The sequence below is a fragment of the Callospermophilus lateralis genome, chromosome 4, assembly GCF_048772815.1.
Source record: "Callospermophilus lateralis isolate mCalLat2 chromosome 4, mCalLat2.hap1, whole genome shotgun sequence".
In the NCBI taxonomy this organism is placed as follows: domain Eukaryota; kingdom Metazoa; phylum Chordata; class Mammalia; order Rodentia; family Sciuridae; genus Callospermophilus; species Callospermophilus lateralis.
The window spans coordinates 59,903,067-59,915,878 of record NC_135308.1 but is presented as its reverse complement, the minus strand read 5'-3'; the positions used below and the strand labels follow the sequence as shown (position 1 = coordinate 59,915,878).

At 35.4% G+C, this 12,812-nt stretch overlaps 1 protein-coding gene and 1 pseudogene across 1 annotated transcript in view; both read right to left on the bottom strand.

The window, feature by feature from the left end:
- Positions 1–301: 301 nt before the first annotated feature.
- Positions 302–1,783, bottom strand: LOC143398254 (citrate synthase, mitochondrial pseudogene; annotated as a pseudogene).
- Positions 1,784–9,323: 7,540 nt separating this feature from the next.
- Positions 9,324–12,812, bottom strand: part of Purg (purine rich element binding protein G) — a 36,900-nt gene continuing 33,411 nt past the window's right edge. The window contains exon 3 of the mRNA XM_076852517.1: positions 9,324–9,843. Coding sequence (XP_076708632.1) covers positions 9,739–9,843 — 105 coding nt within the window. The 3' untranslated portion in view covers positions 9,324–9,738. The remainder of the gene's footprint in view (positions 9,844–12,812) is intronic.

Sequence of the window (12,812 nt, the reverse complement as noted above, 5' to 3'; positions counted from 1 at the left end):
ATCCTAATCCACAGCACATATATCAGGCCTACTCATCCTACAGTTGATGAGCAACTTATACCAGGAAGGGGAATGAACTGGTTCCAACCTTTATTGTTTTGGTATTGGGAATTGAATCCAGGGGTACTTAACCACTGAGTCACATTCCCAGCTAAATTGCTGAGGCTGGTTTTGAACTTGCAATCCTCAGATATAACTTTATTTTAAGTCTTTAAAGGCCCCCTGAAACAAGAAAAAAAGCATATTTTTTATTTAAGCATTCTTGTTTTCTGGTAGTTATTTTCTCCCCAGTCTTCATTTTTTACCTTGGTTTAGAGTCCACACACATCATCAGACCACCTGTGCTTGTGGACTTGGGCTTCTCTAAAGGGAGACGTAGGACTCGACTCCAGATGAACTGTCAGGTACACCTAGAGCCTGTGACACCCCATCAGGATCATGTATGTGTTCATCTTTATCAGACCATGGTACTAGAATAGTTTCCACTCTGAGAATCTACATCAGGCAAAGGATTCTTGGTCTTGCCCTGATATAAAAGGAAATTGGACACAATTTTGTACAGTTGAACAATCAGCTTGAATATGGGAATGTTAGGCAGATGTTTTACAGCAAACTTTTGTTGACAGGTAAATCATGGATTTGTCTTTGTTAGCACTGCATGGCTGTAGCTTGGCCCAATCAGTCCTGAGTGGGGTATGTTCCAAGTGTTGTCTTGGGACTTTTCGTCTCCTGTATTTTTGCTCACTGCCTTCTGTAGTTGTTAGCCAGGCAAGCACTTCCTGATTTGCCTGTCCAGGTAGAGGCCCTATCTGCCTATTCGTGGCTGCTACAAAAAAAAAAAAAAACAGTTAAAGGTCTAAAAGGGCACTGCTCACAAAATGGCTGTTATAGGTGCTTCCATTGCTGGTCACTATGGGTGGTGAGGTGAACTAGCATAAGTGTAGCCTAACATCTTGGTGAATTTGTGGGATCAGGCCAGCTGAGAGCCAATAGCCCAATACTGCAATGCTCCTGGTAGAGATTTCAGTAGATCTTTGTTGTAGCACACAAGGTAGCTTCGTGACCAGATCCATTAAATCTTAAAAACTCAGTCCAAGTACTTGGCTTGGTTGATCCCTTCTACATATGTTTAGGCAAGATTACCCTTACAGTTGTGGACTGTAATGGCTGTAAAGAGCTGAGACACAAGGTATAAGTTGTTAGGAAAGTTGCTAGCATGGTGACCACATGAGAAGGCAGAGCTGCCCTCTTTGCCACTCTTAAAAACAAAACAAAAACAACTTTTCTTTTTGAGATGAGGTCTTGTTATGTTTCCCAGGCCATCCTTCAACTTTCTATCCTCCTGTCACAGTTTCCTGAGTAGATGGGATTACCACACTCAGCTTTGCCCACTCTTTTGAGAGCAAAGATAGCTGTTCCTCAGTTATCGTCAGCCAAAATAAGCACTCTGGCAGGGGTTCTTTCCACCCTTATCCCTGGGCAAAGTTTCTGGCATTGGAAATGTGTCCTCATAAGGATCAAGAACTGATGTTTCATAGGTCAATCCCTTTATGCTTACCCTGCCACCTTACACCATGTGCACAGTGAGTTGGCCCAGCCCTGTTGCTGCCTGAAGGTCTTAATTCTGGCCTGATCCTTAGGTATCAGGTCAGCCAATATGTCTTTCACATTTGTTTAGGAAGCACTGGCATACCAGGCAGTCAGAACAAAGGCAGAATGCATTCTTGGTTTCCAAGAGCTGGGAGTCTACAGTGAGTGAGGCATGGTGGATGACCTCTGGCATCTGGTGAAGAGGGAAGGAGGAAGAAGAACTGTGGTAGAAATGACAACCACACTAACAGGTGGATAGGGTTCTTGAAATATTTTTAAAGTTTGAAAGTATTTTTTTTCAATACAAACCAGACTATTGAGGTTAAGAGAGTCACTAATATTTTAATGTAACTTTTAAAAAAGCTTATTTCTCATGATCTGTTCAGACTCTACTTAAGGGGATTCTTTTTTTTTTTTTGAATTATGAGTTATAATCACAATTTGATCTTTATAGATTTAAAATTATCCCCCTCTAAAACTGAGCAAAATAAACACCAACATTTCATCAATAGCTGAGCTTTGCTGTTTTTGATTACAGATGCCTCCATATGATGGCATGGCAGCCATGAGATCTACTTCTCTCTCTCAGATCTACTCCTTTAGGAATGATAACTAACTGCTTTGCCCATTTCCATCACTGTGTTCAAACCACTGCCCTGCTTCCCCTGGACTGTTCCCATTGACTTCTCATGGCAGAATACTAAGGCAGGCCAATTTGTGGAAATCACAAGACTTCTCTGGAGGACAGCTTTGCCCGAGGACTTAGGCCTTGTTGAAACTTCCTTAGAATAAAGCTGATGACTAAGGTCTCCCTTCTCTCCTTTCATAGGAGTCAAATCAGCATTGTCTCAGCTCTCCATTTCCTCTCATCAGTATTTGTCTCAATAAATCTCTTGAACATCTAATTCTATCTTAGCTTTTGCATCTCAGATGACTTAGTAGAATGACCCAAGAAAATAGATGGTAAGATGATGATTTGGGACTGATCCATTAACCATCCAGTAGGTAAAGGGGATCTCAGCTTGATTATAGATGGGGCATAGATTGTCCCTAGGATAAGATAATGAGTTAAATGCAGAAGATTTCATTGATGGTGACCTGGGAAAATGTTCTGGCAGAGAAGAAAGATGTAGATGTGATGTCTGAAGCATTTGAAAGCTATGGAGAGAAAAATGTCTTCAAAGACAGCAGAGTTGGATGACTACTATTAAGTTGAATTGATGCCAGTAGAGAATACTGAGAACAGTTAAACAATTAGCTCATAGCTAACTGTGTGAGTCTTACAAAGAGTTCCCTACTCCTTCCCCTCCCCTCTCCTCCTCTCTCCTCCCCCTCCACTTCCTCCTCCTCCTCCTCCTTCTTCTTCTTTTCTCTCTCTCTCTCTCTCTCTCTCTCTCTCTCTCTCTCTCTCTGCTAGGGATGGAACTCAGGGCCTTTTGCATACTAGCAAAACAGTCTACCACTGAGCCACACTCCCAGACACTCCTCTTCTAATCTTTAAGGCTTGCAAAGGTGTCTTATCATTCCTGTTAGGGCTAGCACTGCTATTGTGCAAGAACATGCTGCAGAGGCCTCTCCCTTACAAGGTGACATGTGCTCTTCTCAGTAGCTGCTTTTTTTCTAAAATCATCTGATCACCAAGGTTCAGTCCCAGCATAACCTGGGTCTATATGTGCTAGGATGGATTAAGAAGAAAAGAGGCTGTATACCAGATGAATCTCAAGAATTAGTTAGTATATACTGACAGGAACCAGAGGAGTATTTTGAGAGTGCTTGAATAAGGGATTTGGCATTTACTTTCTTAGAACCTGAGATCCAATATTATGTCAAGGACCACAGGAAATAGGACAAATCACCATTTGTGGTGGTTCTTTGAAATCATGAAAAAGCAATGACCAAAAAAAACCCTCAGTAAAGTAGAAGTTTCAGAGTTTCCCTCAATAGGAAAGAATTCTGCAACAGGTGTCGATTGCAGTGTAAGAAACAGTGATTAGATGAAGGAATAAAGATGCTGAGGGAAGGGGAGTGGCTCTAGGATGTACCTCACAAGCATTCACTCTCCTGCCATTTCAGTGAAGTTTTCCACGGGCTCAATAGTCAGGAGCATTCTAGGACATCTTCTCCAAAGTACAAGACAAATAGGTGCATCTTGCATCATTACTAGGTAAAAGAAGTTGAGCATTTGGGTAAGCCTCTTTGGGTTTGAATGACAATTTATTCCACAGATAAGAATATTGCTCTGGCCCATAAACTATGTGATCTAGGTAACTACCAGTTTTGAATAGGGCTCTGTTACATGCACATCAGCCCTGCTACTTGATCCATGTGATCAAACAGACCCTATTGCTTTAGAAGTGTCAGTAAAGGGAAAAGATGCAGTGAGAATGAATGGAGCTTATGGAAAGTTTCAGGGAAAGAGTTAGCTCCCTTAATGCAGTCCCTGCGACCCTTGAATAAGGTTATGCCATTCACTGAAGGAATAAACACCTTTCAAGAAATAGCAATTAAAGTGTCTGGTGGAAATATTCTAGACTATGGGTACAGAATTGCCCATTATGACTTGGGTTCTATTGAACTCTTCAAGTCATAAAGTTGAATAGGCCCTGTAATCCATGATCATATCTTGGTACATCCAAGATCAAGACTGAGCAGGACCAGAATCCATGAGTTCAGGGTATGGATAGGCTGCCCAAACTGCCAGCAACCCTCTGTCATCTCATGTGGATAGCCATGTGGAAGTTCCCATATGATCAGCTGAAGGAAGAAGGAAAATACTGGGCTTGGTTTATGGATGGAGTAGCTCAGTATATGAGTGCCAGCTGAAAATGGGTAGGATGACCTTGAAAAACAGTACAGAGGGAGAATCTTCTCAATGAGGAGAGGTATAAGCACTGCTCCGGTATGGAAGAACTGCACCTGGTATGGAAGCACTGAACCACTTTGTATGGAAGAGGTGTCTTGAGATTAAGAAAAAAAATCTCTAGTTCCTGGGTAGTGATTAATGACCTGGCCATCTAGTCAGGAGCCTGAAAGAAAAAGGATGGAAAGATCAAGACAAACAGGTGTGAAGTAGAGGCTTGTGGGTGGACCTATGGGAATGGGTACAAACTGTGAATATTAATATTCATCAAGGAAGAGATACTGAACAACCAAGACACTGAACAGCCAGTGGACATGACTCTTACTGCCATTGGCCATCTCAGAATTAGCATGATGGATATATGAACAGAGTAGACATGGTAGCAGAGACAATGCAGAACTAGGGGATCCACTTCACAGCAAAGGATGTAGATGGTATAGGCCTTCAAACACAAATACTACATTATCTAGAAGCCAGTCTCACAAAATGCAAAAACAATCCGTGGGTCAATAGAAAGAGTAGGAAATACAAGAAATATTTTTATAGCCACCACAAGTTCCAGTTTGCACTGTACAGATCCACATCTCCACCTAATTGACCCACTGACCCAGCCTCTGAGCTCTGAAATCTATCACTGCCTTTACACTGAGGGTGTGCTTCTTTTAGATTGCTCCTCATCAATGACTGCAAGAGGAATACCAAGTAGGCCTGTACCTGCAAGATGCTGGCCTTCTCTAAAGGGCTAGTATGGCTCAAGCACTCCCCATAGGCCTGGCTGAAACTTGCTTAGAATAGCACTTGGTCTAGAAATAATTTCTTTATTCCCTTCTTGCTTTCTTTTCTCCCTCTGTAGCTTCCTTTCTTCTTAACAGGGGCAGAACTGCATCATAGTCTGATGGCACCTCCATTAACCCCTTGTTCATTTTCTCTCTCTAGTATTTCCTTTCATAAATCATTTGCACATCTAATCCCATCTTGGCATCTGTTTCTAAGAGGACCTGGACTAACACAGGTGGCTTGAATATGTGCTGGTGGACATCTAAGAAAGAATGGCAAATATGCCAATCTTGCCATGCTAAGTATAGCCAACTGGTAATGGCTGCCAGGAAATTGCTGGGTTAAGAAATACTCTAGAGCCGTATCTGTTCCATTGTAATGAATGTCATTGTCTGGTGGAAAGGTCTGCCATGAGGGAAAAGGAATAGGGTCTTGGCCTTTCATTAATCATGACTGATGAAATTTCTATCAAGAAGGGTTATGGTCAGAGAGCTACTGTATGTTAAACTCTTTTTGATGATGACTGGCATCCATAATGATAGTACATGATTAATGATAATGATGGTTAATGATTAATAATGATGGTTATGAAATAATTATGGAATTGTGCAATATGATTATATAATCATATGTAATTAATAATAATATTTAATGATGAATGATAATTATGAAATGGTATCATATCATTGAGAATTCTAAAGTGATACTAAATATAAGAAAATTTGTGGCTTAATTATTTAAGAAATTGATTTCACACTGAGTCATATGGAATCTAGAGAAAAAGATTGAAAGCATAAGGTTTTGTTAGTGGTTTCATCTCTGGCTTGGGGTGACTGTGCTCTGATGAGCTGAAGTGAATATTCCTCTTTCTTGGCAGGTCTACATCATGAAGCCCACCATAACAGGAGGCTATTCATGAGTATTACTAATTTCCTTTCTGATTTTATACTTTCCAAGCAACATTCTGATGTTAATCAAGCTTTAGAAGTTGGTTTTCCTACTGAAAACAGAATATGCTGACTAGTTTTCTGGTGTTTTTAGTTTTTCTAGTATTATTTTTTTCTTCTACAAAGTCATCTTTAAAATTATAAAATAATACATGTTTATCATAAATAAAAATTAACAAGTATAAAAGCAAAATTCTAAGTCCACTTCTTACACATAGCTTCTTTCCAATCTACTTCCTAGGAGTAAAGCTTTGTTTTTTTCATTCTAAATTAAATGGTTTCTTCATTGGATATCCAGTACTCAAGATTTTTGTTTTATGATCTTCTTTTAAAAAAGAATCTCTTGTGAATTGTCCAGGATGAATTAGTAAAACTGAGTTTCTAAATACACAAAATTGAGAGTCAACCCTTTCATTCATTCGTGAGCTAGTCTTTTGTTGCCTTTTATGACAGCCAACAGTATACTTTGCAAGAAGTATAAATATTATTTATCATTCATAGAATATAAGAGACCAGTTTAGGAGAATATGTGTAGTGCTGAGCTCACTGCATTTATGATGTATTTAGCCCTATGAACTACTACTCACTTTTTTGTGTGTGAATTGTATCACTGTCTACTTATTTTCAAGGAGTCTTTTCACATCCACCCACACTCAAGGATAGAGTGAGAAAAATAACTTTAGTCCAAGTGTGAATCACTATGCACCCACTTCAACAGCTTTTTTAAAAAGAACACAGGAAGACAAAATTGAAATTATATAGATGGGCTATTTTTTGTTTCTTAAGATTATTGTTATATTGGTTATTTCAAACTCAAAGCAGCTCCTAATGAGAAAAATTAGTTCCCTAAGATGAGTAAGGTTAGTTTTTCAGTTTTCATGTAATTTACTTTGAAATATTTTACTCAGTAGAGAACACATGGATTTTTATTAAATGCTTTCCTTACTAGGATTCAGGGAAATCATCTTGAGCTTAAGATCCCTAAGGGAAATTATTGTTTTTAAGATCAGAAAAGACAACTTATCAGAATAACATTGATAAAATTATAAAGACAGATAATTGTATAACTTAAAAAACTTAAATCATGGTTTTATAAAGAAAGAGGGATTGAATTATTTGCATAAATGAACCAAAGTTACAGAGTGTACTCATTTAAAGCTGGTGAGTTTTAAAAATAATTTTAAAAATCTGATAAAATTAAAAAAGTTTTTTTTAGTTGTAGATAATACCTTTTATCTATTTATTTTTATATGGTACTGAGGATCAAACCCAGTGCCTCACACATGCCAGGCACATGCTCTACCACTGAGCCATAATCCAGCCCTGATAAAATTTTTTGAGAATAACTTTTTAGATGGCACAGTCATTATAGTGAACATTAATACAGAAATCTGGTTGATTGTGGAGTTAAATTTAGACATCTTTTCCTATAGATTAAAAAGATTTTCTCCCAAAAGCAACTCATTTACTCTCTCACACTTTCATCAAATTAGAATTTTTATTTCTATTTTATAGCACAGAAATAAAAATTCTCTAAAATATTAATAAACTTACCCACTTTATATTTTTCATTAAAGAAAATGTGGAATTATTTTGTATTACATTTATTATTCACCAGTTTTCATAAAATGTAATGCTGTAAATATAGTTACCAAAATACACTGTAGAAATATCTCTGGGAGAAGCTATGCTTTAGTAAATATTGCATTTGTTCAAGATGGTGTCAGACAAGCAAGCCTACTGTTCATAGGCTTTATTCTCTAATCTTCATTTTCTGATGTTAGAAGTCAGACATAATTTAATAACATTTTGAGGCAAAATTTATGTGCCTTAAAATCTTGTTACAACAAAGAGCCATAGTAGTGTGACAATGTCCTTTCAGTTATCAGACCCAGGGGGTTAGACTGAAAAGTTTGATCATCTTCTTTTTAAGGTCAATGATTGTTGCTTGAGGAGCTTTAATACATTTGTTTCCATTTTTTCTTTTCTTTTAAAATTTTAATGTTGCCTTCGGGTTAGTCAAGATATCAAGGTCGGAATGCAAATTTGCATACTGCCTTAATACTGAATTTATCTCTGGCTTGGGAGAAACTGCTCTTTGCCCTCATGAAGTTGTTCGTAGTTTCATGTGCCCTACTGCTGTGATTCTTAATATAGATGCTGAAGTTTAGAATCTCATAAAACCATTGCCATGACTATCTATTACACTGACTCATGATGCCAGTTTGTTATGGAACATTCCAAATTTATTTTTTGTCCTTATTTTCATACATGAGGAATGAAACTTACTTTATTTTAAAATTGTATCTTATTTTTTTGCTGTGCTGGGAATCAAACCAGGGCATCCTGCATTCTACGGAGATAACTCTACTACTGAGCTACTCCCCAGCTTCCAAACTTTTACTTTAATATGAACCTATGTGAATGACCTTTGCAGTGTCATCTGAGTTGAAATAAAGGTTTTGAAAGCATACTTGTTTTCATGCAAATGTTATCTTCCAGTTCAACCAGATGACAAATTATTAATAAAGCAATAAATAGACAAATACTCTTTTGAAAACATTCTCAACTTACTTAATTCCATGTCTTGTAGGACTAGTTTTTATAAGTCCTACCTAAACATGATTTTAGAAGCCAGAGAAACTGGATTTAAATTCCTAAAGATACAACAGATTTGAGGGCACAAATGAAATAACAGAATAAACCCATGGTGAGATCAACATTTAGGGCCCAGTAGAACTCAAATTATTTCTGAAAAATAAGAATCCAGAATAATTACACATATAAACCAGTTTATTAGATTGTCAATGATACTTTGAGACAAATTCAAGTTATTTTATTTTACTTCATATAAACAGAGGAAGGGAGGAAAGTTTTAAACTTCAAGCTTTGTTCAGCATGTGTGCAGTTAGCATCCACAAAAGCACCATTGGATATGGAAGAATTAGCACCACAGAATTTTAGGACCTAACTGTTAACATGCATCACTGAAAAACTTGGAACATGGAAACCAAAGTATTACATGGTATGGTCTATTATAAACAATACAAGGCAATTTATGATTTCTTTTTATACAGTACAATACGATCACAATTAATGAGAACCTTTTAAGTACAATACAAGACAAAAAACACTTTGTACCCTGTTAACACTACAGCAGTTACAGATTTTAAAAAAATGTTTCTTGTAAGAGGCATTGGGTTGAATGATCCCTCCCCCCTCAATTTTTAAATTCAGAGTTGTATAGTTACATGATCTCTTGAGAAAGTATTTTCAAATCTACGTGTCTTGTACCTCAATGCTGACAAATGGTGGTTTGAAAATGGAAAGGCTGGATGAATTAAACAAGAAACCAAAAATCTGGAAAGAGTCAAGAAGTACTCCACTGTGGTGGAAGGTTTTCCACATAAGATCAGTTTGAAAATGATGCCAATGGTGTTGATACTTGTCTTCCTTTCCGTGGAGGAATGCCAAGTACAGAAGCCTTGGATTCATGATGAACTTCGGTTCATTTCTTTCACCAAATGTCTTTATTCTGGAGTGTAACATTACAGATTTTATTCCTTATTCCTCAACTGTTTTTGTAGTATCATTGGGCTGTTCCTTATGCTTGGTTTGACAACAGTGAAAAGGGTTGATATTCTCTCTGGATTTAGGGCAATTTGTGAGCTAAAGAAAAAATATTAATTTAAATTTAGCAAATAGGAAATTTTAAAGGGAGTTCCACTATTTTTACAGTATAAACCCATTATATTATTGAAAACCTTTCTGTTAGAAAGCATGTAACAAACCCTTAATTTTAGTTGTGCCTAGGTCAATTTTGGCATATGAGAAGATACTGTATAAGAAATGTGCAGTAAGAATAGATACAGGTATATTCAGATCTCAATGCATTGATGCCAAGGAAAATATATTTTTACTCACCAAGAGAAGAATATACCTTGAAGCATCTATGCAGACACATGAATCAATCATGTATCTGCCCAACTTCTAATTCTGTAATAGTGATAACAGGGTCATTTAGGAAAAAGTACTCAATTACAGTACAGCAGCAATTTTATGTTGTCTATATTTAACAGTGAAACATTTTTGAAAATAGAATCAGTACTATACGGTAAGTTTACAATTCACCATATCTATACTTGTAATACATGCGGTTATTTGTTTTCCAAATTTTTAAAAATCCCACTAGGACCAACATCTTTCAGAACAACAATCTAACATTAAACAAAACTTTCTAAGGAAAATATTTAGCATCACAGATATTTGAGAAAAGTCTGTTATTCAGCATCACAAAATACTCAATTGATCTACATTTAAGATTGTTCATGCCTTGACATTAACACACCTTTGGGTTAATATATCTTATTTTAAAAAGAAAACAAACAAACCAAACAACTGACATGGAATTTGTCTTTAGTCTCTCCTTGATAAGGACAGACCTGATAAACTTGACTTCTTTCTATACCATGTAATGATGACTCCATCTAAGGAACTGCATTTACAATTAGTAAAAAACATTTCAAACTAGAGATAGAAAATTGGCTACACAAAGAAAGACTTAAAGATAAATAACCTTATAGAAAAATGTTTTAATTTTTTTAAAATATTCTGTTCTCAAACAAAAAAGAAAGCAAAGTTTGTTCACTTGGAAATATTCTGTTGAAAAACATTCTGAATGAAAAGTTAGCCTATCTTAATAAATGTCAGGAAGATGTTAAGTTTAACTTGAGAGGGTAGAACCCTTTTGAAAAAATATCTTGCTTTTCTTGCTGAACTACATCCATTCTATAAATCTACCCATTTCCTGAAGAAGAAACACTGCACATAGCAGTATATTTATGTGAATGATTTAAATTTGATAATTTACCAGGTATGACTGACTTGAGCAAAGAAGAAACGAAACTGATTTACATTAAAAAATTCAGCTAAAATAAAACTGAGCTGTGATAGGCTAGCTGAATAATTTTGATTGCCTTTATATTTGATCAACATTTTAATCAAGGTAGTAAAAATTTAAAAAAAAATTTAAAAATAAAAACTGTCCAAAAATTGTTCAATGATAAAGTCTTCAAATTTTACAATATTTTAACTTCAAATGATTGTAGGCTAACTTAGACAGTTTTGCCATTATCACATATACTTTTGTTACTCTTGAGTTTTATTTCTGTATTGCTCATTGGCTATATTATGTAACATATTGTTCTGTTAAATTAAAATAGTTTGATTTATTACATTATACTCTAAGTGGCTTTAGAAAAACATATAAATAGGATAAATTTATAAAAGGATAAAGAATATTTTAAGAGATTGTAGACATATTCTATACAGACAAATAGCTAGTTCAAGGTAATAAAGTGCCTTCTTTTCCAGGTAATTAATTTTTCACTAAAATATTTTAAGGCTTGTAGCTCTTATATTATTTAATCTTTCAATCCATATAGTAATCTTTAATAACTAGCAGCTTAAAATTATAAATTTAAATTATCAATTCTGAATCCATTTTGTGGGGAAAGGAAAATATGTATAATTTCTAAATGCTGGGACTTTTACATAAGACTCTCATGTTGCTTGTGAACAATCAGGTTTACGTCATAATCTACAGCAGCCAATGTCCCTCAAAAAATTCAATAGAATATTTAATCATATGGCAAATGGGGCCATTATTTTGTTCATTTATTCATATATTCTGTTTTATTTACATTTAAAATGATTGTGCAACCTAAAATTAAAAAGGCCAGAGAAAACTAACAGGGAATTCTTCAGATACAGGCATAATGAATACCTTTTATTGCAACAGACTGTGCATAACCTGTATTGATGCCAACAGTTAATATCAAGCATTTATATTCCTTTTAATTGTACTATCCATGGGTATATTATAGTAAAATACTGGTATCCTAATAAGAGTGTATCTATATGATATCAATAAGCATACGGAATTCTATTTATTATATATTTAATTACTTCTCTTTGGGGATATATATGTTTTAAGCACATCTGTATACTGAGTTATTTAGACAGGTCCAGATTTTAGGAAAAATTATGACAACATACATATCAACTGCTCAGTAGCTCTTAACCATTAAAACTCAATTAAAATATTTGAATATTCATTTTTGGGAATTTAGCTATTTTGAAAAGATTACTGAAATGAGGTACAAGATTAAATGGCCAGTATACCTAAAATGCTTTTCTGATTGCCACTGGGTTAATTAAAAATGTTCCTTAAGTTAAAGGTTTTGCAGTCAGGATAGAGAAGGTAAGTGAAAATTCATTGAAAAGAATGGTTTAAGTTAATGTTCCATATTATTAGAAAAATAGGAATTACCAGTAGGGGAAATGCTAGTCTTAGAATTGGATTTGGCTTTGAATCTAAAGCCTAGTGAGAGTAATTCCAGGGTTTAAAAAATTAAAGTGGCATAAACCTTTATAATTGCACATTCCTTTACCAAAGTGCCACATTACCATATATTTATCTAAAATGCACATGATTCTACTTTTCAAAATCTAAATACATATACGGTTTTACTCTTTCCATACTAGTATAGTACAATTTCACAAATTTAGCAGAAATATAACTAGGAAGATGAATTATAAGTTTCTAAAAACGATAGAGTTTGTGTGTTAAAGAAAAA